The 27,603-nt window shown below is 44.6% G+C and overlaps 1 protein-coding gene across 1 annotated transcript in view; it reads right to left on the minus strand.

Annotated features, from left to right (window-relative positions):
* CASTOR2 (cytosolic arginine sensor for mTORC1 subunit 2) overlaps window positions 1-27,603 on the minus strand; it is a 135,934-nt gene that overhangs the window by 49,212 nt on the left and 59,119 nt on the right. The window contains exon 2 of the mRNA XM_063342019.1: window positions 20,739-20,809. Coding sequence (XP_063198089.1) covers window positions 20,739-20,809 — 71 coding nt within the window. The remainder of the gene's footprint in view (window positions 1-20,738; window positions 20,810-27,603) is intronic.

The raw sequence follows: 27,603 nt of genomic DNA on the forward strand, positions 1-27,603 counted from the left end.
AAGAAGGTAAGTATAGACAAGAATAGTTTAAACTAATTTCTGCAGACGTAATCTGAGAAGTGCAAAGTGTAACTTCTCTGTGCATTGCAGGGAATCAAAAGCAAAAGAAAGTCCCATGACAGAGCTTAGCAGAAGCTCAGCGCAAGCTCTTGAGCAAAGAAATAAAACAGGCATCTTCATATAAACACAAGTCCTGAAAGAACTGATCGAGAGCGATGATGGATGTCCCAGAGAAGGAGGCTTACAAAGCAATGCAGACTAAAACGCTGCTCCATGACTTTACCCTCTGCTCCCGAGCCCTGGGGAGACAGGCCCACAGCCCTGTCAGCAACCTCACTGCTCGACATGCTCTGCGGCTCACGCTCTCGCCCTCAGGCTCCTTCCCCAACTCTATTTCCAAAGTGCTACCCTGGCCCAGCTAAACTCTGATTTGGAAGAACTAGAACTGGACCTACCAATCCCAAAAATATAAATGAAAGGACAGCTAACTTTTTCATCTGTGCTGTTCCCTGTTGTTGTTGTGAAACGCCATGGGACAGCATGGTATGAAAGAAAGCATAGAAGCGAAGCGTCCTGCAGAACAAAGCTGTTGTGTCTGTGTTGGACTCGCATGACCTCTTCCTTAGGGTAAACAAATACGGACTTCTTCTGAACCAGAAGCAGTCGGAGATGACTGTCCACTCCCAGGACTCCCAGCTGATCCCGAGAATGAGAGAAAGCAAGAAAACCCTAAACGCTGGGCTGCCGCAGCACCATCCCTCCCATGTGTGGTATGGATGGCCCTTCAAACAGGTAAAAGCAATCTCCTTGATCTGCTGGACTCAAGTGAATCATTGATTAACTACTTATTTATCATTTATTAACCTTTTATAACTTCCCTGTACATGTGCCCTTAATGAAAGGGGTGTTCCTTCTTCTTAATATAGCTGGACATTATCTGCAGAGTTTCTCCATAGGGACAACTTACTTCAGATACTGTGACAGCCTAGAATCTGGGGGATATTGCCTATGCTTGGAAAGCAATACATTCATCAATGGTGAGGGATCATGCCCCACAGCACCTGTCAGCCCCCAGTGGGGCAGTTCATCCTGCAGCGACGCTGCACATCAAGTAAAGCACTAATGCATGTGCCCAGGTCCCACTCACCTCAGCGGAAGTTAAACACCCAGTCAGTACCTGGAGCTGGAAAAGGTGGTTCCTTGCAGACAACTTCTCACAAATCATCATCCTGGAGCCTGCTTTACACCAACCGCTCCAGCACAGTTACTGAGGATTTCTCTCACACATAAAAATGTTGTTTAAAGCATTGCAATATTGAGTGCTCTGAAGGTAGGAGGCTGCCAAACTGAGGTGGTCACAAACAGGGACACAATCCTGTTCACCGTGAAACCAGTCTCTCTTTTTCCTGCCATTTGCTTTATTTAGTCTCCAGTTTCCAGCTGCAGGAGGGATGCAGCCGCCTGCAGCCCCCACCTGCATTTACCACCCGAGCCAGGTGCCACCCCAGTGCGGGAGCCGCGGGCACTCAGGTGATGGGTCTCAAAGCAGTAGCCTGCAACAACGCAACTGAACGTCTGCATCATGAAGCAGACACAAGAGGAGGTAAATTATCACAGGCAAACTGAGTTTTGGCACCAGCCTTTCTAATAACCCCAGGCACTTTCAGTAATAGTTAAAACAAAATGCTCGGAAAAAACCCCCAGTACAACTACCAGCTTTGGCACTGAAAACTGCCAAAAAACTGCAATTGCACCAGAGCTGCATCGTGTTCTGCACGTGCTCCCATTTTACAGCCAGCCCGTTCAGACCTGCTGCCCGTATGCACTGCAATTGGGGCTGGCCTTCTCCACTGCCCACAGCTGCTGTGGAATGAAAGACACCCCCTTGCTGGTGAGCGGGACAGGCAGCTGCTGCCATGGGTGTCCTCATGGGCAGCGGGAGGATGGAATGCTCTGGGTGGCCCATTTCTGCTCATCCAAACACCCAGCACCCACCAAGTCTGTTCCTCTTTCTTCTCTTCCCTCCTCCCACCTCCCCATTCAGTCAACCTTGCCAACAGCAGTCGATCCCCATTGCCCCTCCCATTCCCCTTATTCATATATCCAGCTTTACTCTTTTTTGTCTCCTTTTGTCCTCCCCACTGGTCCTGTGCCCTGTCTTCCCCTGACACTAGGTCCATCCCCCCACCCCACCAGCCTGTCCTCTCCATCACTGCCGCTCTCACTCGTAGATTTCTCTCCTCCAATCTCAGACTCGCTATTTATACCTTTATTTTGTTTCCTCCTCTGCATTACATCGGTAACAGCCGGCCCAGAAACCTCCCTTGCTCCTGCACACCCCCAAGGGTCCCTGCTCCCCACCGCAGCACCAAGGCCGCTGCGACAAAGCTGTTTTTTCTCCTGCCTTACCCACAACCTGGGGTACAGCACACTCTGCCAGCAGGAGCTGTGCTACGGACTGCGAAAAACCGCAACAGATTGATGTCACTTCTGACACTTCGGCTGAAAAATCTCCAGGGTGCAACAAACCTACACCTGGGCTGAACAGTTTTAGTCAGGCAAAGGTACCTTCTCACGCAGACACCTCCTCTGCCAAAGCATGGGAGGACTAGAGCTCTTCAAAGAAAAAGTTGTCAATATTTTGCAGTATTTCCTTCCAAGCTGCTCCTGAGAATGGCTTAAATAAAATTAAAAAAAAAAAAAACAACTGAAGGAGTCAGGTCCCCTGGCATAGAGACTCTCACCCCAGGTTACCAAACCCAGCAGAGAATCAGTCAAAGGCCCAGGGCATCTTCAGTGGGAAACACTGGGCAAAGTTAATAGCAGGCTGTACTATCAGCCCCACTTATAACAAGTTTTAAACTTTTGCTGACACAGTTCATTATCTTACAAAACAAATTGCTCCAAGTGAACTGTGACATTAGTGTGTGTGATTCTCCAGTTGCTCAGGCTATTAATGTTTAAGATGTAATTAGAAGTAAGGGTAGAAAATAGCCTTTGCAGAATATTTTTCAGACCATTAGTTGAAAGAATTTTCCACACAATTTCTCTCTGGCATTTCTGAGTACAAGGGCCTTCTCTTTATCAAGTGCTCCCCACCCCACTAAGCACTACGTGTTTTCGGTAGTCACGCCAGCCATCCACCCAACGTGCATCAGCGACTCCAGCTCTTATTCCACTACTTCACCAAACCGGAAAAGATCAGGTCAAATTAGACTTATACTGACAAGGAGCTGCCTTGTTTCACTTGCCTCAATGGAAAAAGGCCAAATCAATCTTACTCTGTACTCCACAAGTCCCCTCTTGGTAGCCAAACTGTTAAAGAATTGAAGAAAGAAGCTGGGAGAAAAACAACAATAGATTATTGCACATCTACGCACTGTAGAAATTATATGTATTGTCACTATCTGGCAACAGAGACTCTCTCCACTTACCAACATACAGTTCATTAGGGCAGCCCTTTTCTATATGGGAAATCGTTCACATTAAGCCTCTCTGCCTTCTGCTCACCTTGGAAATGAGTATCTTCTGCGCTTTATTTAAAACCTTCCTTGCCACCTTGAACCTTCTAGCTGCGGTGGCTGCTTGGAAAAAAGTACTTGCCAAACAAACAAGAGTCTTTCATTTTTTTTTGCTTCCTGGACCACATTACTATTATTATTTATGCCACAGCAGAGGCTAGGAGACCTGGTCATGGACCAGGGCCCAGCTGCCTCGAGCTCACTGGAGGCGGGGTGGGGAAAAACTAAACAGAATATCAGAAAAAGTCAAAAGCATGAAAAGCAGCAGATGAAAAGCAGTATCTAATTCTTTTCCTTTTCCCAATTTTCCACCAAGTGCTTTTTAAGCATCATCCTTCCCTTTTCAAACAGGGAAGCAGGCTGTACCCTACGTCAGTAGCCCAGCTAATCAAAACCAACAACAAAAGCGTCCCCACCTAGAACAACCCATCAAAAACATACCAAACTCAACCACAGGAATCTCTATAGAATAGGCTCTTTTTTTTTCCTGCTAAATTTCCCTCCAGAAACTTTTCAACTGGAGAGAATTTTTAAAGCAGGTGAGGAAGGACTGAGAACCAGTGACAAACACAATGTGAAATACTGTGGTGACCATTAGAGCTGCCCTGCAGCAAGCACTCCAGCAGGGGCCTTGTTTGCTGTACCGAAGAGCCCTGCTCAAAATCCAGCGTTTTGCACTGCCAACAGACCATCAACTCCCCACGCCAGATACATCCATGCAATGAAGCTTTAATGCAAGTAAAACCTGTGCTGATGGTCCCCTCCTTCCCACTGTGAAGAGCCAGGCTCCCTGCAACCGCCTTCCCTGCTCTCACTTCTTCTATGGGGCGGTATGTGAAGGGGTCCTGATCTTTTGGATATCTAAGCCACGTTCAGCACACGAGTGGCACTCTCAGCCCTGGCTTAGTATGCTTAAAATTAAGCAGATGCCTCTGCCTTAAAGGTCCAGCCATTGCTCCACAAAGAACATTGCTATTAAACCTCCTGTTCTTTACAGTGTTTTTCTTTGGGGTTGGTGAAGTGTACTCCGCAGTTCCTTTGGATTTCATGTTTATGAGACACAGGTTGTACTTTTGAAAGAAAACTAGTTTCAGTTTGTGGTTTCCTTTCCATCCAACTGGGAGGCAATCTGAGGAGCTGGCATGGCTTGTCCTGGACTCTTGGACACATAAATACATTTCCTTGTAAAGCTACATGCAAGCCACTAAAACCAGGCACATTGTGGCATGTTGGAGTATTCATCTAGGTCAATTTGTTTATACAAATTCTAAAAATGAATTTGTCTGGGGGGAAAATGATCTCTTCTCTGTTTAGAGCATGAAGAGACATGGTAAACATCCAACAGAGCAGGCACTCCTGTCTGCTGCAAACAGCAGAGAGCTTGTTCAAGAGGCTCTTTTATTTTTTGCTTACTGGTTGAAATGCCAGAACAGACATCCACCAGAGGCTCATCCACATGACGACCCACATAAATCCTCACCCCACATCTCCGAATGCTCAATTCTAACTTTTTTTTTTTTCCCCCCTTCCTTAAGAAAACCCAACCTAATTCACCAAACCCAAAAACTGCTGTCACTGAGGGTTTCAGCTGTATGACAGCAGCACTTGGAGATCAGGACACAGCCTGCCATCCGGCTCCCAAGGATCCCCTCTGCTGGACTGCCCTCACTTACGGATGTTCCTGTCTGTGTGTGAGCTGCCTATTTCATTCACCAACTAAACAAAACCATGGTTTCGTCCTGGACTGCTGAGTCCTGGCAGATGCTCTCACTAGATACATTAAAGCTTGAAAATCCAATATACTCTTCAGTTTAAAGCTAGAGTTTAAGGACAAGTTTCTGAAAAAGAACAGCTAAAAACGCGTTCGCTTCATCCCCTTCTACATCCCTGAATAAATATATACGTATACAAAATTAGGTATATACACAGGCATTATACATATATATAAATTGGCAACTCTTAATTACACAAGTTCAGCTCAAAGCGTTTCAGTAAGTAAACATCTTACCCAAGCCCAGGGAAGCGGAAAAGAAAAACAACTGTGAAACAAATACCTCGCAGACACAGTTACTTCAGCAGGACTCCAGAGATTGCCGTTTATTTAGTGCTTACAATCTGCTCAGCAATGTGCAAGATACAGCAACAAAGAAACCAGGTTGTCGGGGACCCTCCAAGGGCACACCAGCCACAAGCCCAGCGCTGCTGCCACCTCTGGCCCTTGACAACTCGCCTCACACATCTTGTGAAACGCTGCAATTTCATGTACTCTAAAACCAACTCAAACAATAAACGTAGACTGTGACTGAGGAGATGCGGTTCATTCCAACTTCAAAAATTCAATAAATGTGGAAGTAGGGAAGTTGGAACTGAAGAGGGATGCGTAAGTCTCGTAAAATAAACATGAGAATGCTTCAGTAGAACATGGTGATGCAAATCCCAGAAAGAGCAAACCCAAAAGAAAACAGACAAAACTCATGCAAAGCAAAACTGGGGACGTGTTCACCAACTTCTGCCTAGATGGAGTGCAGAAAGCTTGGAGAGGGACTACAGAAGAAAATAAACTTGAGTTTTTATGCTACTATGAAGGAAGTTAACCACTGTAAATCGTATCTTACACCTGAAGTAGGTTCCTAGAGTCAGGATTTAGGATTAAAAAATTCTGTGATTCACTTTGATATGTATATTCAGAGATGGAGGGGAAGGAGAGAGAGAGAGAAAGAGGGAGATATGAACCCAAATATATTGTGATTCTTTCCTTTTGTCTTCTGGGGATAAGTGTTCATATTTTATAATTTTATTCTTCTCTACCAGAAGAAAACCAACTGGATCTTTTTCTGTTAAAAAAAATAAAGTACTATAGCTGTAACACAGTTGTCAGAAATGGGATTTTAAGGGAAGATATACTGTGCATCAGCTTATCAAAAGGCAGAAAGTCTTACAAACTTTCTCACTACTTCCCCAGTAGAATGGAATGAAAGCAAAGATTCTCTGATGGACTGTTAAGAAAATCAGCAATAAACAATCAGTTCTCAATGGAGGGACTTTTGCAGGACAAACCAATAGGGGCCAATAGGGGCCCCTGGCAGGACCTTTGTTATTTTACATTTTTATTAGGGCTCTGTTCATCCCCTTTCCTAAAAGTCTTGGAGACACTGAATAGTTCCTTGAGAAACATCAAGTCAACGTTCAAACATCTTTAAGAATTGTTGGGAGGAGAACTGTGCGCAAGACAACAGGCATCATTATGCTATGGTACAAACAAACAATACCCAAAACCCGATGAAATTATCCAAGAGCAGGTTTAGAGGATCTGAAGTACGAACTCACAGAGAGCACATGCTGCTGTATGTGCTGACAGAGGATGTCATGGAGACTGAAAGAATGACGAGGCTTCAAAAGGAGTTTAGACAACTTTGCAGTGGATTGGTACACTGAGCGCTATTAAATATGGTAATGTGGATTCAACCTGTAATTTAGGAATCCCTCCGTTGTTGATTGCTGGGGAACTCTAGTGGGGAAGGAAGAATACAAACTTTCTGGCTCATCTCCTATCCTTGCAGATCTTACACAGAGGACAACCCGTGGGCATTGCTCACGTAGCCACAAGCCAATCTGAGCTGACAACCCCATTTTTTTCAAACAGATCAGCATCTCAACAGAACTATCTAAATCCAGATTAACACAGACAATAAGTTTTCACTGTTATTATATACTGAAGTTGATGCAGTAATCTCTCTTTCATCGTATTACTGTGTCTGAGCAGGATATCAGTCACCTAAAAGCAAATGGACACAGGGAATCCACGCCAGAAACCTTCAGAGGAGCCCTCTGGCCAGTCGTATGGGACGTGCATGGAAAGACTGCTCAATCAAAAGGCAGCGGTAAACGCTGACTGCTGATTAGCAAACACCTAATTAAGGTTGCAAGACTTTTAAGTAGGCATCCGATATATCAGAACTGCAGTTTTGCATCATGGTTATATAAACAGGACCTTAAAGAAAGAGCTCAAAGCTCTGCGATGATGAGGACTTGGTATGGGAGTTGTCAGAATCATAAACTCTGGAAAGGAATTAAAACAGGGACTAAACAGTGAAAAAGAAAAAAAAATTCTTTTCTTTTAGATTCAAGTCTTCAAGAGAAGCCAAAGAATTAAAGGAGAGGAAGGACTCAACAAACAACCTCTCTCTGCTGCCACCGGAGGGAATTCAGAAATCATCAATTTGTACAGCCCAATGCATAAAGCTTCCATAAGCACAAATCATCAGTCAGGATCTAATTAACATAACCTGATGCTAACACCCTTTCCAAATTGAATAAATGATTTGGAAGAATAGTTGACTTGTACGTTTGTTTCTATCACTGCCTGATTGTGTACTAAGTGCATGAGCCATAAAAGCAACATATGGGCAACTCCGCAGTGTAATATAACCCCCAAGAAGCTACAGCCCTCAACTATAGGTAAATCTCATACGCTTTCTCGTTGCCTGCCTGTCTCTAAAACACAGAGCCTCAGCTGTGCAAGTCCTGTTATTCTTGCTGTGCTGATAAAACATATTTCTGGAAGGTGGTTACGGCTGAAAGACAGATTTACCGATGACACAGTCCAAAAAGATGAGAAGCGTTTTAACCACAGGGGCAGGAGAGCGGGCATGCCTTTAGCATTATGCACTGAGTATCACAAGATAGACGCATCTCTGCCAAGGGAAGCTGGAAACGCAGCTCACTCGACTTTCTCATCTCTAAGCCGCGTACAAAATATTAGTGCCATGGTCAAATAAAACATTCTACCATTTTAGGCACGTTGCCTAATTAGAGGCCATTGTTATCTGAGAACACTGTTTTTGCAGCTGTCAGGAAATTAAATAACCCAAGGGTAACTTGGAATTAAATGAAGCTGTACAAACACATAGCCCAGCTCTGAAACCCTGACGCTGACAAGTAGCTCCTCTGCTTTCCAAGGGACTAAGCATCTAACTAGGGCATGCAACTATCCTTTTCCATCAAGCCATCCGATAACACAACACTGGTCCTTCCTGAGCGGCTGATGCGGTAGTCCTTTGGAGACTAGGAACTTGCAAATCCATATGGATGCACAGGCACTGCATTCTCTCCACTTAGATAATCAGCACCTCCTGAGGAAAGACCTTCAGTACAAGTGTCCACTAAGAGACCAATCAAGGACTGATAACAGGAAATGCTTATACAGAAATTCCAGCTTTCGTCTCGTTTTCAATCAATTACTTCTCCTCTTGCGATCCTTGTAAGTTTAAACTTTGACAGCAATCTAAAAACTAAGATGGTTATACTTTTACTGTGACTTCTAAAAAAATTCAACAAAAAGGAGGAGTGCATTCCCAATGAGATCGGCACAGTCATGTGAAATGCACAAAAATATCCATTTAGAAAATGTGTTTACGGTGGCCTCCTTTCTTAGCTTCCTACTTGTGATTTCTGCTGTGAGAAACAAAAAACTCAGACTAATAGCAATAGTCTAAGAGCAAGGAAGCAAGTTCTTGCCAGGCCAGAGACTGATTTAGCAATAAACGGCATTGCACAAGAAAGTCAAGTCGTAATGTAGTTGTTAAAATGCGATAGCACGCTTCCCACCTGGCTTTGAGCACAGAGGGGGAAGTGACTCACTACGGACTATTGAGAGGATCACTAGAAAACTGTGGGTTTACAGTAGTGTCTTAGAACACATATTCAAGTCTTTGAACTACAGTGCTAAATAAAGTCCCATGTTGAAGTAGATGGCAATTTGGGCTTGTAGCTAAGGCAAAATCTGATCCAGCTCACAAAGCGTGGGGTGACTTCAAACAAGTCAATTCCGTCTCCGCTTTATCAGTTTCCTCATACGTGGGAGAAAAAATTTAATTCTTACTCAGAGGGGTATCATAAGACAGGAAGTATGAATAACTCCAAAAACAAAGCATCATTATTATGTTTGGCTAAAAGTGTGGAACATGGTAAGGTAGATTCCAAAAATAATCATTATGTCCACTCTCACTGGAGAACCGGGTTAGGGAGACAAATCCAGGTTAGGCTCCAGTCTGCTCGCAGGAAATTAGGTTGCTCTCTTCCTTCCTCTTGATGGGATAACGCATCACTAATAATGAGCAAACCTGGAAAATCAAAACCAGATCCAAACTCCAAAAGCTGGTGTTTGCTCATGAGAAGGAAGAAGGGAGCAGAAATTGGCTTTTTTCTTTTTTCTTTAAACGATAAGCAATGAAGATTAAAAATTTGGCTCAAGATGTATTCAGAGCATGGACACGGGTTCATCTGTCCTTCTGCACAGGATTGAATCCTGAGTGCCCTGACTTTGTTGCCCTCTCTGTGCCATGATCAAGAGCTGGACCCTTCACAACCTGTCGATCACGGCTTTTTGCTCCCAGCCAGGAAAGCATCACTCACAACCAGCCTCTCCTCACCCACTCACTGCTTCGCCAGCACACGGGCTCCGCAGTCCAAAAGAACTGAGGGTTTCGTCTCTGGTAATCAGGGCACAGGAACTGCAGAAATCAGCAGATTTCCAACTTCCTGACAAAACTTTCCCTGTGTTTCAAAAACCCTTGGCAAAGGCTTTGCTCGCAGAGTCTGCAAGCCGGGGGGTGGGAAGGACCCAGCCCAGACAGTTGAAGGCAACGCTGATGGCTCAGGTTACTGCCGGCAAGGCGACGCAGACCACGTGTTTCACTGGAAAACGAAAAACACAGAAATAAAAGAAGATCAAAAAAAGAAACCGATGCAGCTGGACTCACATTTCCAATTCCTTCTGTATTTTCAAACAAAACAGCATAAGGAATAATTTTTTTCTTCTTCTTTTGAAAAATCACATTTCAGACAGTATTTCACCCGACGGACAGAGCAGAGCAAATTATTACATTTCAAACAAGACTTGAAGATGGAGCCACTAAATTCCTAACTGTTGTATGACTGTAACCTTGAGGTTGTGAGACTTAATCCTGTGTAAGATGAAATACTAAGATATGAGATTTTAAAAAGATTATGCAACTTTTTTCATAAAAGGGTATTTTTTTCCCACCATAATCTCCAATCTGTTCTGCTGTAGAGATGATTTATTCAGTAGGTCTGCAAGTGTAGCCATTGTAAAAGTGAATCCTGTGGGACAGAAGCTACCTCAATTATTATTTATCATGGCCCTTGCCTGTTACACTATCAAAGCGTTTCCACATGTTTACTAATTAATCTTTATAAGGCCTGTTATGAGGTGATTTAATAGGATTATCCCTATTTTTCAGATGAGGAAACTGAGACACAATGAGAGACTTGTCCAAGGTCAAACAGAAAAGCCTGCAGCAGACCTGGGAACTCCATCCCTGCTCTGACTCCCTGTCCCTTCACCTTGCGACTGCAGCTGCAAACCTGCTCGCCCAAGAAAGGCTCATTTGCCCAACAGGCAGCTCTGCCAAAACCCCGGAGAGACCTTCTGTGACTCTCAGGCCAAAAGCCTGAGGATGACGGTTGGCCAGCATGCCACCATCAGCTTAATACTGCACACAAAGGAAAGAACATCCCTTCTTTGCTTTAATTGCACAAGAATTAGCTCAAAGCATCGAGCCTCCCCTCAAAAGAGGACTGTTAGTTTGGAGTCGAATACATGCATCATTCTGCATTTCCAGAGTTCAACACAAGGAATTAAACTGATTCTAGTAAACCCCAAACAACTAGACACATTGCGCTGGGATCATGAGAGCTACCCTTGATCCATCATTAGCTCTGGAGACTTTGTACCAAGGCTGGCAGAAAGCTGGAAAAGACCCATCACTGCACCAAGAGAAAATAAAGTTGGTGAAGTTTCAGGGCAGAAAACATAGCTTAGGGCAGAAAACATAGCTTAAATCAGAAAACCTATGCTATGAGGACAGGCTGACAGAGCTGGGGGGGGTTCAGCCTGGAGAAGAGAAGGCTCCGGGGAGACCTTCCAGCCCCTTCCAGGCCCTAAAGGGGCTCCAGGAAAGCTGGGGAGGGACTCTGGAGCAGGGAGTGTAATGATAGGACAAGGGGGAAGGGTTTTACACTGACAGAGGGGAGATTGAGGTGAGATCTGAGGAAGAAATTCTTTGGTGTGAGGGTGGTGAGCCCCTGGCCCAGGGTGCCCAGAGAAGCTGTGGCTGCCCCATCCCTGGAGGGGTTCAAGGCCAGGCTGGACGGGGCTTGGAGCAACCTGGGCTGGTGGGAGATGTCCCTGCCCAGGGCAGGGGGTGGCACTGGGTGGGCTTCAAGGTCCCTTCAACCCAAACCATTCTGTGATTCCCACCTCTCCTGAGAGCCTCGGTCTAGGTACAGACAGGACATAAGTTTGTTTGGCTTTCCCTCCTGATTTGACCAGGAGGATTCCCCCGAGCCTGCCAGGGACAGAAATTTTCTCACCTTGACGAATGACTGCTGATCCTTGGGAAAACTGAGGCACAGAGACAGAGGCCTCCATCTCCTGCACCAAAGAGAAAATCTGGCAAATCTGCTCCTAGACCAACCCTAGGGAGTGCTGCCTGCTGGCATTTTGCGAGGGTTTACCATAAATGAAATGTTTTCTCTGTTTGCAGGTGATGACAGACTCGTTTTTTGGAAGGTTCTTGTAGCCTCATCATTTCTAGACTAAGGTCACAGCATTTACGAGACGCCAAGGTGGAGGAAATCCACGTCCTTGTCAGGTCACAAACTTGAGAAACGTATGTCTTGACACTTAAAAGTAGGTTCACAACCAGCAAAGTTTGGGAACTGAGGGCTGAATGCTTTCAGCCTGGGGAAAAGGGGTTCATTTCTCTGCTGTATCCCTGATCCCTCAGCTCTCCCTGTGCTTCAGTTCTCGACCTGTGACAGGGGGTAATAGCACTTCCTCATTGCTCATGGTGTGCTCCACATAAAATTCACTCAAAAAACAGGGAAAGATCATGAATTACAGTCCTACCAGCGCTTAAAATATACAAATGCTTCAAGAAGTCTTACAGAGCATATTCAGTCTTGTCCCTTGCTCACCACTGGGTGTATTGTTTGCCACCCTGGCAGACTGTGGATAGCTTCAGATAGAGGCAAACAATGAAAGCCACAAATTTCCCCTAAGCCCCGCCTAAAGAAACCCCAAAACAAACCCAACCCCACCAGTGGAACATCACGCAAATGGTCAAATGCTGTCTAGTGAAACAAATAAGATGGGCTGCTGCTACTTCTCTGCTGAGATGCATCTTGCTTTTAGAGACCAACTGAAAATTTCAGTGAATCATTCCATCATTTCAGCCAGAAAAGCTTTTTTAGGTCCTGCATTTATGAGAGCGGGTTGATAAGAGTGAGCCATGGTATCTATCTGCTCATCTATCTCAGACTTTGGAAAGTGCTAGGAAGCAGCCAAGACGTAATAAATTTAAAGAAGGAAATCATGGCCAGTCAAGCGGTTCAGGAAGAGATGTCTGGGCTTTCTCACCACAGGCTGCGAAACAAAAATAGATATCGATACACACCCATCTGCTGGAGGAAACAGTCAAAAATATGTATTATTTATGCGGCATTTCTTTAAATAGGAGCAAGCAGAGAAACTGGACCAAAAAAGTTTACGTGACAGGTTACAAACACAAGAAATAACGTGTGCTATCAAGATTAGCAAACTCACTCACATATAAGCTCGAAGGAGAAGCTACAGTGCTCCTTTCTCCAGGTGACACAAACCAGACCTTGGAATATCACACATTTCTCATCCTTCCTTCCCTTCCCCCAAAAGCTGTAACTACCAAACCCTACTGCCTCTTGGGAGAGGGCAGAAATCCCATGTAATCACAGCCCCCCAACGCATTTATTGATCTACATCAACATATATGCACTGCAGGAAGAACCTTCCAAACCGAGCACATATTTCTAATTATCCAGTAGTCAAATCCCCATGTTTTTAATTTGAATGTAGGTCATTAATACCACATTACTTAAAACACCCTGAAAACCACAGACACGGTGTGGTCTGCCCAATACAGAGATCCAAAAGAGAGCGATTGTGCACGTGTTTAATAGAGAAAAACATCTTCTGCCTAGCAACCAGCAAGCTCTCCTGGCGGTCCAGGGGAAGGAATTCAGCGCTATAAATGTCAGCAAGCAAATTAAGCTACCGAGCCTGAGATACAAAGGCCTAGTCACTGGGCAATAAAAAATTAAAGGGAAATAGTTATAGAAGAAATATTTAAAAAAACCAGATGCATCTATTAGCTTGCTTCCCTCTGTATCTTTAAATAAAGTTACAGATTGCTCCCAGCTAGATGGGTTCTGTGCTTGCACTTATTCATAACCTGATTTCTTGCCCATTTTATATACAGGATGAGAGAGAGGACACTGAAAGCAATTTACCATTTTGATGTTATTGTAAAAGGGACTCAACATGGTACTAAAGCAGATGATGGTCCTGAATCCAAGGTCAGATAGGGAACAGGTTGTCTGAGGATGATGGTTATCAAAAAAAGTGCTGCCAGCAGGAGGACTTTTTTTTTTCTTTTTATCCTTTCTTTTTATTAGAATGAGGTCAACATTTTATGAATTCTGACAAAATCTCTCTGCCACCCTAACTAGGTGAGATTTTTTCAAACAGTTCCATTATTCTTAATGTACTGGGCAATTTATTGTGAGGTACGAACAGAGATTAAGAGCCTCTTCATTCTGGAAACTCTGTAAATGTATGGATTTCTGGCCTTGGAGAAGACACTAGCTGTATCAAGAAGCCAAAGAAGGTTACAGGAAGGACTGTCACCGCCGTCTTGCAGCTGAACCTTGGTGTGGGGAGACTGAGAGTCTTGCTCTATGTTCACAGAGGGCATCTGCACCAAAGGAGGAGATGTTTCCCACCACTGCTTCAGTATGGAATTCCAACTGCCCTTCTTCTCTGGTTCAAACCCAGAAGAGATCAGTCAGGACCTAAGGTCTGCTGACTGTAGTGACCTACATGAAATGGGCTTGCCAGTTCTAGGAGAAATAAGACCAGATTACATGAAGGTGATGTGTTCTCCTTATTCACCCCCAGCTCCCCTGAAACATGCATATTTACCGACTTAGAAATCACAAGGATTCACTCCTCTCTCGACTCCAGCATTTGATTTATTTTCCCCTCTCTGATACCTTTTAAGTTCACTGCCTACAGAGAAGGCCTGTAACGCAAAGGACACCAACCAAGTCCCAAGGCAGTGATCTCACCTTGAAAATGGTAGCAACATGTTGCTTTACCATCTTCAGGACAGCTTCACCTGGGTGACAGACTGCCACAGACCCCATTTATGTAGATGTTCATGGAGCAAATCAACAGCTGCCAAGGTCACAGAGGAGGCCAGGTGACAGCAGCAACCAGCTAGGGGTTGTTCCCGAAATGGAGAAAGAAGACTTACAACTCCACCCCCTGCCCTGTAAGAGGTCTCAAAAAGGGAGACTCCTCTTTCCATCATAAATAGGGCAGAAACTCAAAAAAGCCGAACTTGTTGCCTTCAAGGTGCAAAAATACTACCTTGCCATAGGAATGATAGTACAGAGGAGCTCCTTCTCCTGGTAGCACATAGCTAGGTCCCAGTGGTGGCGATTCTGGGAAGGTTCTTATCAAACAGTTCAGCTTCGTTTCAAGTGGATGCAAGAGGCACTGAAACAAAGAAATACCTGAGGGTAAACTGCTGCCATCTCTCACCTCCATGCAATTGGACCAACTTATATAGATGGATGGGCTCTTCCTTCATTAGGTTTGTAGAGAATGAAGGTGCTTGAGGGAGACTGTTCTTCGTTTCACACTGTGTTGTGCAATTAGAGAAGTGCTGTAAAATGGGGGGCTAGATGGATGGCATTTCATAGAATCATAGAATCATTTAGGTTGGAAAAGACCCTTGGGATCATCGAGTCCAACCATCAACTCCACTCTACAAAGTTCTCCCCTACACCATATCCCTTAACACCACATCTAAATGAGTCTTAAACACATTCAGGGATGGTGAGTCCACCACCTCCCTGGGCAGCCTGTTCCAGTGTGTAACCACTCTTTCGGTGAAGAATTTTTTCCTCATGTCCAGCCTAAACCTACCCTGCTGCAGCTTGAACCCATTCCCTCTTGTTCTATCACTAATTACCTGTGAGAAGAGACCAGCACCAACCTCTCTACAATGTCCTTTCAGGTAGTTGTAGAGAGTGATGAGGTCTCCCCTCAGCCTCCTCTTCCTCAAACTAAACAGTCCCAGCTCCTTCAGTCACTCCTCATCAGATTTATTCTCCAGGCCCTTCACCAGCTTCGTTGCCCTCCTCTGCACTCGCTCCAGCACCTCGATATCTCCCCCGTATTGAGGTGCCCAGAACCGGACACAATACTCCAGGTGTGGCCTCACCAGTGCTGAGTACAGGGGCACAATCACCTCCCTGCTTCTGCTGGTCACACTATTTCTAATACAAGCCAGGATGGCATTGGCCCTCTTGGCCACCTGGGCACACTGCTGGCTCATGTTCAGCCCCTTGTCAATTAGAACCCCCAGGTCCTTTTCTGCCGGGTAGCTCTCCAGCCACACTTCCCCAAGCCTGTAGCGATGCGTGGGGTTGTTGTGGCCCAACTGCAGGACCCGGCACTTGGCCTTGTTGAAGCTCTTGCCGTTAGCATTGGCCCATCGGTCCAATCTATCCAAGTCTCTCTGTAGAGCCTCCCTGTCCTCATGCAGATCAACACTCCCGCTTCGCTTCGTGTCATCTGCTAACTTGCTGATGATACACTCTATGTCCTTATCAAGGTCATCAATAAAGATGTTAAATGGAAATGGTCCCAACACCGAGCCCGGAGGGACACCACTTGTGACCGGCTGCCAGCTGGATTTAACTCCATTGACCACCACTCTTTGGGACCGCCCGTCCAGCCAGTGCTTGATCCAGCAGATCGTATGCTCATCCAGGCCATGAGCCGCCAGTTTTTCCATGAGAATTCTATGGGGGACAGTGTCAAATGCTTTTCAAAAGTCTAGGTAGACAATGTCCACAGCCTTTCCCTTATCCAATAATCAGGTCATCTTGTCATAGAAGGAGATCAGGTTCGTCAGACTATGCAGAGAGCACAGGGGCTACGGTATATCTGCACCACACACAGGCAGCTCCTGCTTTCAGCCAAACCTTGGGAAAAAAACCAAGCTGAACTTAAAGAAACATTCCTATATTTCAGGAAGCAGTAGCCACTTGATTTTTCTGCCATGTGCTGGCTGCACGGCAGGTGATAAATGCAAGGATTTTACATGGCTGTCCAAGCACCCCGGTAGCTGAGACATTTGTCTTCATGCAGGAGGGCCCATGGCCAAACTCCTTCTGCTAATTCATCTCAGTATCAGCCAGGAAAAGAGCTTTCTGTGCACTGTCCCCCTGTGTTATTTGCTGAATAAAATTCTTCCTCGTTAACAGGCCAAAGCCCAAGAAATGGCCACTGGAACAAACAAGGTTCTGTGCAGATATAATCCCCACCTTACCGCCGGGGAATTAAAGGCAAAGAATTAGGCTGTAGCCGTTCCCTTCCAGCACGATGAATGCTTAAGCAGGTTACGGCATTGCACTGTGGATGTTTTCTGGGGAGAAGAAATAATGACTTCTTTACCAGCCCGACTCACTTGCTACTCTCAGGGAAACAAGCCTGAGGATTATTTTTTGACAAAACAGTTAAGAATGATTACTGCATGTCAGTATGTTTGAAATGTTAACCTCAAGGATTGCTGAAAGTGCCAGCATTTCTCCATCTTATTCTTTTTCCCTTCAGTGCTGTTTGTGACATGCAGGGGAAGGGGCCTGGCTAACTTGAGAGATGCCACCTAACAGGACAATCTTCTCACCGCTGCTGCAGCAAAAATTCATGTAGGTGCCTGAGAAAGAAAGGTCCTAATTTTCCACAGAGAAAAGCCTGTTGTATACTTAGCGACATCTTGGATTCTGCCAACGGGGTAATTATTTTCAAACGAGTAGAGATTAAATGGTTGTGGGGCAGCATTCAGGTGTTTCCATATATGATGATTTGTCGTCATTCCCCGACCAGCAATGACATCATAGTCCCACTAACCCAGATGAACTAATTTAGTAAGAGAATCATAGAGCCCTCCATGAAAACCAATGATAACCTGGAAATCTGGATTAGTGTCCTGGTAGATCTCTCCATATGGGGTGTACAAAATTTCTTTTATGACTTGGCCCCAGCTGCTAAATACAGCTAGAGGTGTTCCAGTCTTATCACAAGCAACATAATATTCTTCTCCACTGCTTGAAGATCATAAAATAGGGATGTTATTTCTGAGCTAGTATGATCGTACAAGTGAGTAAGAGACTTCAGAGACTTACATTGAGTTTGGTAAGCACTGGAAGAACGAAAGTTACCTGGAAGAGGAAAAAAAAAAGTCACTTCTTGTTGGTGCACTTGTTACCTGAACTGCTCACCAAAGCTGAAAATTTACCCTGTAATTGTTGAGCCGAACCTGACATTTGTCTGGTCAGGTCAAGAAGCAGCTGATCCACTTGAGGCAGACGTAACTGGTCATGTTTTGCAAGAAGGTGGGACGCTGCAGTTCGTACAGATGTTGATCCTGTTCAAGCCCATGGGCTGATTACAAGCTGTACAGAGGCCAAGCGAGATTCCTCCTCCTGAGACATTTATAGCCAGACCGTGAGGGGAAGCAGGGAGCGAAGCAGAGCCCTTTCACTGTTACAAGGCATCCTAGATGAGAGATCTGGAGTTCCTCCAGATCATGAAAAACTTACGGTATACAGAAATGAGGAACAGGGATGGAACAACAGCGGAGATTGTGGTCAGGGCTAACCCTGAGAGGAAGCTTTGGATGTGGTCGTGACAATTCATAAAGAGCATGGGCTAGACACAATCCCAGAGGACATGGTTAGGAGAGTTAGCAGGATGCAGAGAATAGAAGTCTTGCAAGAAGATCATCATGATCAAAGAAAAGGTGATGAAGCTGCCAGCTCCATGACACTACTACCTATGCTGGGTTTTGCACCTAGCTTCCTGCCATGCCATGGTAGAAGATGGCCTTGGCGTGTTCCTTCCTTCCCCTGCCTTGCCTGGAAGGTGATCTTTTCTCCTGCAAAGACTCTATTTTATTACCCCAACTGCACGCGGTGTGTTTGAAAAAAAGGGATGTTACATGCTGCCAAAACTATGGCCCAACGGAAGCCACATGGGTGCCATAACTATCAGCAGTAAATCCATGTGTGTGTATGAGAGCCAAGGTAACAAAGTCAAAAGCGTCCAAGGAGAGACGACTGCTGCTTTGAAGTGCAGCTGCACTGCCTGGTTTACAGAGATAACCTGGGGCACCAGCGGGACACGCAGCTCCCTGAGGACGCTGCTCTGGCTAGACCTGGGATTTGCTCCAAGTACAACCAGTGGCACACACAATGCAGCACGACTCCCCACTACTGATGAGCAAAACCACTGCTTGAGCTTACCTTTGTTTCAGGCTGGAATAATTTTCAGAGAGATAAATAGCAGCGTGGCCGCTAGAGGCTGCACGGGGGTGGTTGCAATCCAAACTTGCCACCAGTGATTGAATTGAGGAATCTGCCTTGTGCCAACTGGGCAGAGAAATGAGGGCCATGGATATTGCAGGCACAGATGTGATGCTGGAGGATGAGCATGCCCCTCACATGGCAAATCTGCAGGGACAGCATGGTTCAGTGACGCAGACTCCCTCCTCAGAATGGGAATCTCTGGGTTGATGCTCAGCCACATGCTGTGTGCCCTGGAATAAAACCTTTTCTCCTCCTTTGGTGACTTCTGTCTTAAAATGAAGCTCTTAGAGGGAGGCTTTGCATCCTACTACTACGGTTAAACCAAATTTGAATCCATTTCCCCCAGCTACCACTGATAATAAAAAAGCTGATACTACCGACGGCAGTAAGAAAATGTTCCTGCATATCCCCCCTGAAAAAATACAACAAGGGACGTTCTGGCAGCAGAACTGTATGTCACCTCCGCTTTTGGGAGCAAAAGCAGAACACGTGACATACATTTTCAATCAAACCCCACAACTCTCAAATTAGAAACAGCAATAGCTGTAAAGATCCAGTCACCTATTCTCAACCTAGTGATTATTTTATGAAAATGTTTAGCCACCATCGTAGCGTTCTAAAATGTAATAATTTATTCTATTATATGTTTATGCGTAATTCTGCTGAAACTGAAAGGGAAATAATTCAGCAGTGCTACTAATTATAAAACTTTGACTCTACACTAAATAAAGACGGTATAGTTTCTAATTTTCTCCTTAGGGTTTGGATATTACAAAACCATTGAATATTACAGTGTCATAAGTAGCTACCCAACAGTTAATTCCTATTCAGGAATGAAATCCTCTTTTTTCATGTTTTAATGAAATTTCTCCAAGCTGGTAAAATGTGTAGACTTTTAATTCCAACCACAGAAAGCAGGGATTGAACAAAAATAATAATAGCTGCACAACGCTTCCTCATTCCATCACCTCAATAACATGGCTACGAACAAAACCTCCCCACATGATAAATGTTATTACAAACTATTTCCATCCACAAAGCCAAACCATTCTCTCCATCCGCACTTGCCCAACGCCAAGCATCTGCAGCTCCCAAGCACATGCCAACCACCATCTCTGACACTCAGCCAACTCCACCTGTGACACAGGCAGAGAGAGACCTTCACCCACCATGGGCAAAGATGGCACATTTATTATGGAGAGAGCTAGGTGTAAGAAAGGGGGATAAATCACAGCGTTCAGTGATGATCACAGCGTTCAGCTGATTCACAGCTCCACAGCACTGCGATGGTTGTGGGGACAATACAAACTACTCATCTCCAAGGGCTCCTTTTAAAGAAAAAGGCTGGATGAACAAGCTGGAGACACATGATGTAGTGTGCTTGTGGAGGTTTGGGGACAAAGCCCGGCTCATTTTAATACAACGATATGCAGATGGTTTTACTTTTTCAAATACGCTTAAGCTGCTCTTTAAGATTTGTGTGTGCTCTTCTCCCGGCATTAAAATATATTCATATTCCATGTGTGAAACACCTTGTAGAGAACAGCAGCAGAGACAGTGTGCTTAAGTGATCAAAGCCCCTTTCATAGCTGTACTACTAACACTGACAAACAGACCTGTTTTACAAACGCTTTGCTTATAATCTCAGTGAGAGATGACATGTTTTCCTCCTCCACCCCCACGCTGGATACCAAAATGGCACATGCCAACACTTACCTAGGAAGCCCTCTTCATCCACAATGATGGTGTAGTCCTCTGGGGTTTCCGTGAGGCTGAAGAACTTGCACCTGGCAAAGGCAAACAGCAGGAGAACACGGTTAGCTACTGGACTGAGCAGAGCCCGCTCTTCCACCTAAAACAGAGGTCCTTTCCCACCGAAGCTGTGCTGGAGAAAAGAGTCACAGTCTGGTGTTTGTGGACAGGCCTGAGGCATTAACAGAGCTGGAGTTTATTCCTGGCTCAGCCACTCACAGTGCGTGACCCACATTCCCTGCTGCCTGCCTATGCACAATGGAGCTGGTAAAACACTTATTGGTTTTATGACTTAGTTCTTAGTTACTTTTCTTAATTACCATATCCCTTAAGGCTTCCCCCATCACAGCCCAAGACCTGCTGTATTGCACTGACACAGAGCAAAAGGCTTCGTTCACTAACTTATCACACCAACACCCTCCAAAAGCCTTCCCATGGTTCACGCATGCACCCATCTTCCCTGTTTGCCCACTCAAGTTTCTTGCCTTGTCGAGGTTTGACATCTAATCTCCCAACCAAGCCCCAGTATCTCTTCTTGCTCCTTCAGAGGCTCTTCCCGCCAGCAGACAGCATCCCAATCCCCTTTGCAATCCCTCAGTCGGTGCCCCCCTTCCCTGAGGAGCTCCAGGTGAAGGGACAAGTGGTAGCAGCCATCGAGCACATGAACACAAGGTCGAACTCCCCCCTCTCAATCTCCTACTGCCACTGTTCTGCTCCATGCTCATCTTTTGACACCGCAGGCCATAAGCAGCACAGCCTCTCCATCTCATTCAGCACTGGGCACAATGTCACCTCTAACACGAGATACAAAACAAATGTGACAAAAGGATTCTTCCACTGTAGACACACAAAAAAAGCCTCAGCCTTAAGGTTTAATACCACATACAGTCGAAAAGTTTTTTTCCATGACACAACAACAAATGTACAGCAACATCTACTAAAAAAAAACCCAAACAAACAAACAAACAAAACTTTCTCCATCTTCTATCCAGTTGGTCCCCAGCAACAGCAGGAAGGTTTGCACAACATTTGGCAAACTCGCGTTCACCTTCGGCAGAGCACGCCCTTGTGAAGCATCCGCGCAGTGCTGGCCGGCTCCCCCGACCCACGCAGGGCTCTAGCCCCTCCAGAAGCCACAGCACAGGGACTGTGGTTGCTGCCCAACCACACAAGAATTTTTTCCCTCTAGGAAGCTAAATTGGGTGCAACAGGAAGAGCCTGTGTCTATAAGGACCACAGAGCAGGATTTTGCAGTTACACTGCAATACTATCAGATTTATCTGAGGCAACCTACAGAAAATATTTTAAAATCTGGAAAAAGAAAGATTGTTCTTAAGGCCCACGAATTCCACAGCATGTTCACAGTATAATCCCCGCATGGAGTACACTTCATCAGGACTCAGCAACCAGGGACTACCAGGGCTTGTCGGCGCTGCTGAGCATGCGTCCCGAAGTCTTCAGGACTTCTGAAAGCCCAGAACTCCACACTGGTGGCTCAAGACACCGAAAAATGGAAGCATTCACTTGATTAGAGAATCAGACTGAAAACTGGCTGGAGCATTCTTTTGACTGGCTGAAAAGAACAAAGATTGCAGCTATCCCCTCCAAAAACAAGCGGGAGAAAAATGAGATAGCTGCTGCGCTCCCCCTCACCTCATCAAAAAAACGAGAAGAACGAACATGCAGCTCTATTAGCGATCTGCCATGAAACCAACAGGACTTCATGTAAATAGAAAGTATTAGACAACCTGCCTTTAGAGACTCGTCCTGTTTTCCTGGAAGCATCCGTCACGACAATCAAGTATGACACGCTTTCTCCCAGCACAGACGTATCCCTATGAAATACAGAAGTGGCCCCACCACAACAGAAACCACAACTTAATTATTTTGTGTCATTGGTAATAGCTACTGTGACAGCCACATTTACAAACTCAACTCTCTCCAGGAATAGTGCCAAGAGAAGTAGAAAACAGTAGCAGCCCAAATTTTTCACTCATACTTCTTAACTGCACAACGATGCTACCTGTGCCACGGGTGACCCAAGCTGGGTAAAAAGGACTTCTGGGACGCCGCTCCAGGTGGCTTCCAGGAGATATAAGTATTTATTATATAGTGGATGAATTCCCTGGGGAAGTCACTGAAATAAAATTCTTTGCTACTTATACCCCACCCAGCCACGTGCACGCTGACTAGGGAGAAACTAGTGGTCTTAAAGGAGGAAACATTAATATTTAAAAAAAATAATTAAAAAAATATTTCCTGATCTGCAGTGGCATTTATGGAGAAATTTTCTTCCCTTCCAGAACAGCAATACATACCTGTGTGCAGACACTGACCCGAGCAGAAAAAGTATGGTCGTGACAGATGCCATTTTCTTAGCACACATCTAAAAATGATGAAATTTAAGGGATATGTACAGATGAAATCGTAAAATCCCATAATTGCTGGCTCAGAACACATGTCAAAACCTCACATCTTCATACACCAGCTCAAAGCCCAATGCCCACCTCACCGCAATTCTGTAAAAGGTCAGCATCATCGAGCCACCTGAATTTAAAAGCAAAGACTTTTCACCAGCACAAAGACCAGTGGTTCTCGTGGTATACATTCACTTTGTTCAAGCCAATGACATGTTCTTTTTCCCAGGGAAAAGCTAAAAATGAAGACGTGGAATTGCAAACATTGTGCGATAAAACACAGCATGGAAAATTTTCTTACCATCACATGCTGCCAAAACTCGGGTCCTCACCCTAAAACCTGTGCCTCAGCATAGATACGTTCCACTGTGCGTACAGATCAAAAATTATGTCTTGAATCATCAATGACAGAAGGAACTCAATGTCATACTTCTCTCCTGCACTATACTATACGTGCCTGTTCCATTCAAGTTATTCCAATCATTTCTCTTTCCCCTTCCACCAGTTCTCAATAAGCTGAATGCCAACAGCACCTTCTATTATCACACCAAAGCCAAGAAAGAAAAAGAATTGCCCTTCAATCATTTTGAGACATCAGACAAACAGTACTTCTCTAAGTATGTGTGGAAAGCTTATGTGTAAGAAGACAATATTTTTAGTTTCCCAATCACCAAACCTCAGATAGATTCTTCTGGATTTCTGCCTTCTTTGTGTTTCAGCACATTTCCACTTCAGCACTGTTGCTGACTTCGACTGCCTGACAACATATGTCTTTTTCCGGCAACGCAGCAAATGTAGACCAATCTATTATTAGATCTCTGAAACTGCAAAGCTTACACTGTGTGTGGAAGTAATACCCAAGCTCGCACAGAGCAGGAAGGCATGTGTAGGATGCAGCAACAGCATCATTTCAGTTTGCAAACAGCATTCATGTCTCCCCAGGAGCAGAAAGCAGGCAGGCAAGCGTACTGGTTGGCCTTCCTTGCAGGTCCACACCAGAAGTGTCTCCTCAAGACATTTGGTCTCCAGGCCTGCCTAGATCACAAGGGCGGTAGTACCAGAATGCATGCGACTTCCATTGGTTCTGGGTCACACACACAGCACGGGTTTGTGGGAATACTGCTATAGGTCATTTGGAAGTTCAGCACAGCCGGTGGTCTTTAAGGAAGCCACAAGTCCCATCTTCTCATTTGTAAGGAAACTACTTCATTAATTGTTGCTGAGAGTAAAAGGTTACAAAGCTGTCTGCTCCATGCAAAAGATCCTTCCCAGACGCAGGTGGGCAGCTGGCCTCCCCACATGTCAGGAACCATGGCCAAATGCCATTCAAAAGCAAAATAAAGCCTAAAAGGCATTTAAATACAAAGTCAGGAGGTAACCCAAAAGTTTGCAAAGAAGCAGTTGAACTGAGTGGGAATTAGGAAGCAGCAGCAGGAAGTTGATCTGAGTGAATATGAAAAATATAATTTGTTGGGCTTTATTCGAGGCTGTCTTCTCATTTTAGATGAGAAGGGATTTGTATGCTTCACTCTGTACATTATCATGACAATATATATTCTTAGTGCAGAAAGACAGTCTCATGCTAATCTAATTCTTGGTGATCTTAACTTCTTTGCAGTTTTATAAATAATGACAAGAGGTGGATTCTAGTACGACATATTGTGAAACGTATTTAGGAAAGCAGTAAAGAACACTTGTGCTGTTAATGCGTTTTGACATATTTGTGTAACATGTTAAGTACTTTACACCATCTAATTACAAGACTATATAGTCAAATGGCACTGAAAATTGCAAACAGTGAAATGGCTGGTGTTTTCTAAACAGCATATTTGTTTGTTAGCCAAAACACTTTGCCATCTTTTTGGTGAGACTGATAAAACACAGCTTAGCTGAACTCCAAAGAGAAAAAAAAAAGCCCCCTGCAATAGGTGTCAGTTGACGTTCCACTCAACGCTCAAATCAGAAAGTGGTGGGTTCACCTTTCTTACAGTAACTTAATTCTGCAGCCTGATATTAGAAGGCTGCTACCCCATTAAAAGCAGCTTTACTGTTCATACGAGCTGTTTAAGCAAGCCCCACACTACTGTCCCTACCAAGGGAAACACTAAAGATGTCACCGCACTGTTAGAAATGGTCAAAGGACAGCAGTAACATTCCTCCCAGTCATCAGCTGTGCTCAGATCTGGGACGGAGACATTAGCAAATACAATCAGGGACCGCCTAAAGAGTCACTGTGATAGCAGAGTTTGGTTCATTACAGAAAGTTAATCATTTTCAAAACCAACACAGAACAAAACTAACAGATTTGTGGACAAGGAAAGCAAGTACTCATGAACAGCCATAAATTCAGGGAAGTCCTACAGCCTGTGCTATGCCAAAACTTCCAATGCGATAACCACGATGGTCTTTTCTAATCCATAATAATAATAGTGCCAGTTTAAACTACAGATTACATTGCATAAAGTTAACCCAGTCAACCCCTCTCCTCACTACTTCTGTGTCACCGGGGAAGTTATCTAAGCCTTTATTTGGACCTTGAGACAAGCGGGAGCAGAATAACAGAAAAATGATCAGCACCCTGAAGGAACAGAAATCAAGACAAAACATGAAAAGGATGACCTACAATACAGAAGACAGATAATAAATAAATAGATGCGGATGTGCTGAAAAAGATACTGATCTTAAGTACAGCTTACTGATAAAGCCAGGACACACAGCAAAAATAAACAAGGATTATTCAAAAAAACCGTCAGCTGGGTGTCTACTATATTTGCCTTCCTTAGTTAAACCAGTATCAAACTGGGGTTCAAGTCTTCATCAAAACAGTTCCACGTGGTCTGGACTACAAGAGCCCATGCACATCAAATTACTGCTGCAAACGAAAGATTAGCAGTAGCTTGAAACAATACCAACTAGTAATTCTGATATGATTTCTATTTTTCTGGAGTCATACTTGGTCAGTCCAGACTTTCCAAGCTGCAGATTAAACAAAGCTACAATATTCAAGGGTTATCCTGCAATATAACCACAGGAGATATTTTTTTTGTTCTATAAACACATACCTGGAGTTTCTTTTGTATGACTAGCAGAGCCCAAGTCACGATGCTTTCACTAGGCAAAGCACAGCACTTGCAGTACTGCATTCTAAAATTGTTACTTCGGATACTGAAACATCTTTCCTTCATTTGTCATCACAGCATTTTTTTTTAATACTTCCTAAAAAACAATTAGAAAGCAACATGCAACCTGGCTGGTTTATTTTTTCCCCTTCAACAGATTCCACCATCATATTTAGGAAGATTCTGTAAGAAAAATCTGTTTTATCTTGACTTCTGTGTGGAAGTAAATTCTTGCCAAATGTGAAGAGAGAAGCCAAAACGACACTGAAGTAGTAGTAAGGAAATACACCGCGTGAAGAAACTAAGGCATGTTACATACTGGAACGGAGAGGAAAGCTCAGCTTACTGAAGGAAACTACATAAGAGATGAAAAGGTCCGAGTCCACCCAAGTGCAGGTCCCTCATTAAGCCACTCCATCTGATGAATGTGACCGGCACTGGTTTCCCATCCCAGCACAGCTGCCAGCAGGCAAAGAGCCTGCGGTGCCTCGCAGGGATGTACTGCAGGAAATATAAATGCAGTTTAAGACCATGCAAGTGTTACTGTGCTCATCTGTTATTGGTCCATTGAATGAGATAAATACAGAATTATTTTTTTGTGTGTTCTGAAAGAGAACAATGCACAAACCGATGACTTCAGGTGTGGACATACTGAAGTTAACATATCTTCTATACCCGAGACTTATCCTGGGCATGAATCTGTAGAATAATTTACTGACCTGATGTAATTAAAAGTTATTCTTAGCACAGATTTTTCTTCCCGGGTCATAAATTATTTGAAGCGAGCTCTGCGGTGCAATTTTTACTTGGAACGTCACCACTCACCACCTATATTAGCGAATGGGGCTGAATCAAAAACCTGGATCTGAACTTTACTGCTCTGGCTGGTGCCCAGATGATGCAAGTGCCAGGTGCTTGGCAGGACTCCTGCCTTCCACACGCTGAGAAAAGTCACCCAGTTACCTACAAATGACTCACTTGCACTTTGGGACTCCAGTCTGCAAGGCACCACGTAAGCATCCTCAACAATAAGGGTGCTCGAGGGTGCAAAGCACAAGGACGGGAGCCTGCAGCAGACCTGCACCCACGCTGCACCTCCCTTCACACAACCACAGGGCGCCATTCTTTAGGTTTTAGCATTCTTACTGGGTATTTCGCAGTACTGGATACTGGCACTCATCAGGATTTGGTGGATACACTGCATCTATCTGGTGCTCAAAGAGGAAGCAGCTCTTGGTCTAAAAAATCATCGGTTATAGCAACATAATTTCAATTTTCCTGAAGTAACCTTAA

This window comes from Chroicocephalus ridibundus, chromosome 7 (genome assembly GCF_963924245.1).
Source record: "Chroicocephalus ridibundus chromosome 7, bChrRid1.1, whole genome shotgun sequence".
NCBI classification, from domain to species: domain Eukaryota; kingdom Metazoa; phylum Chordata; class Aves; order Charadriiformes; family Laridae; genus Chroicocephalus; species Chroicocephalus ridibundus.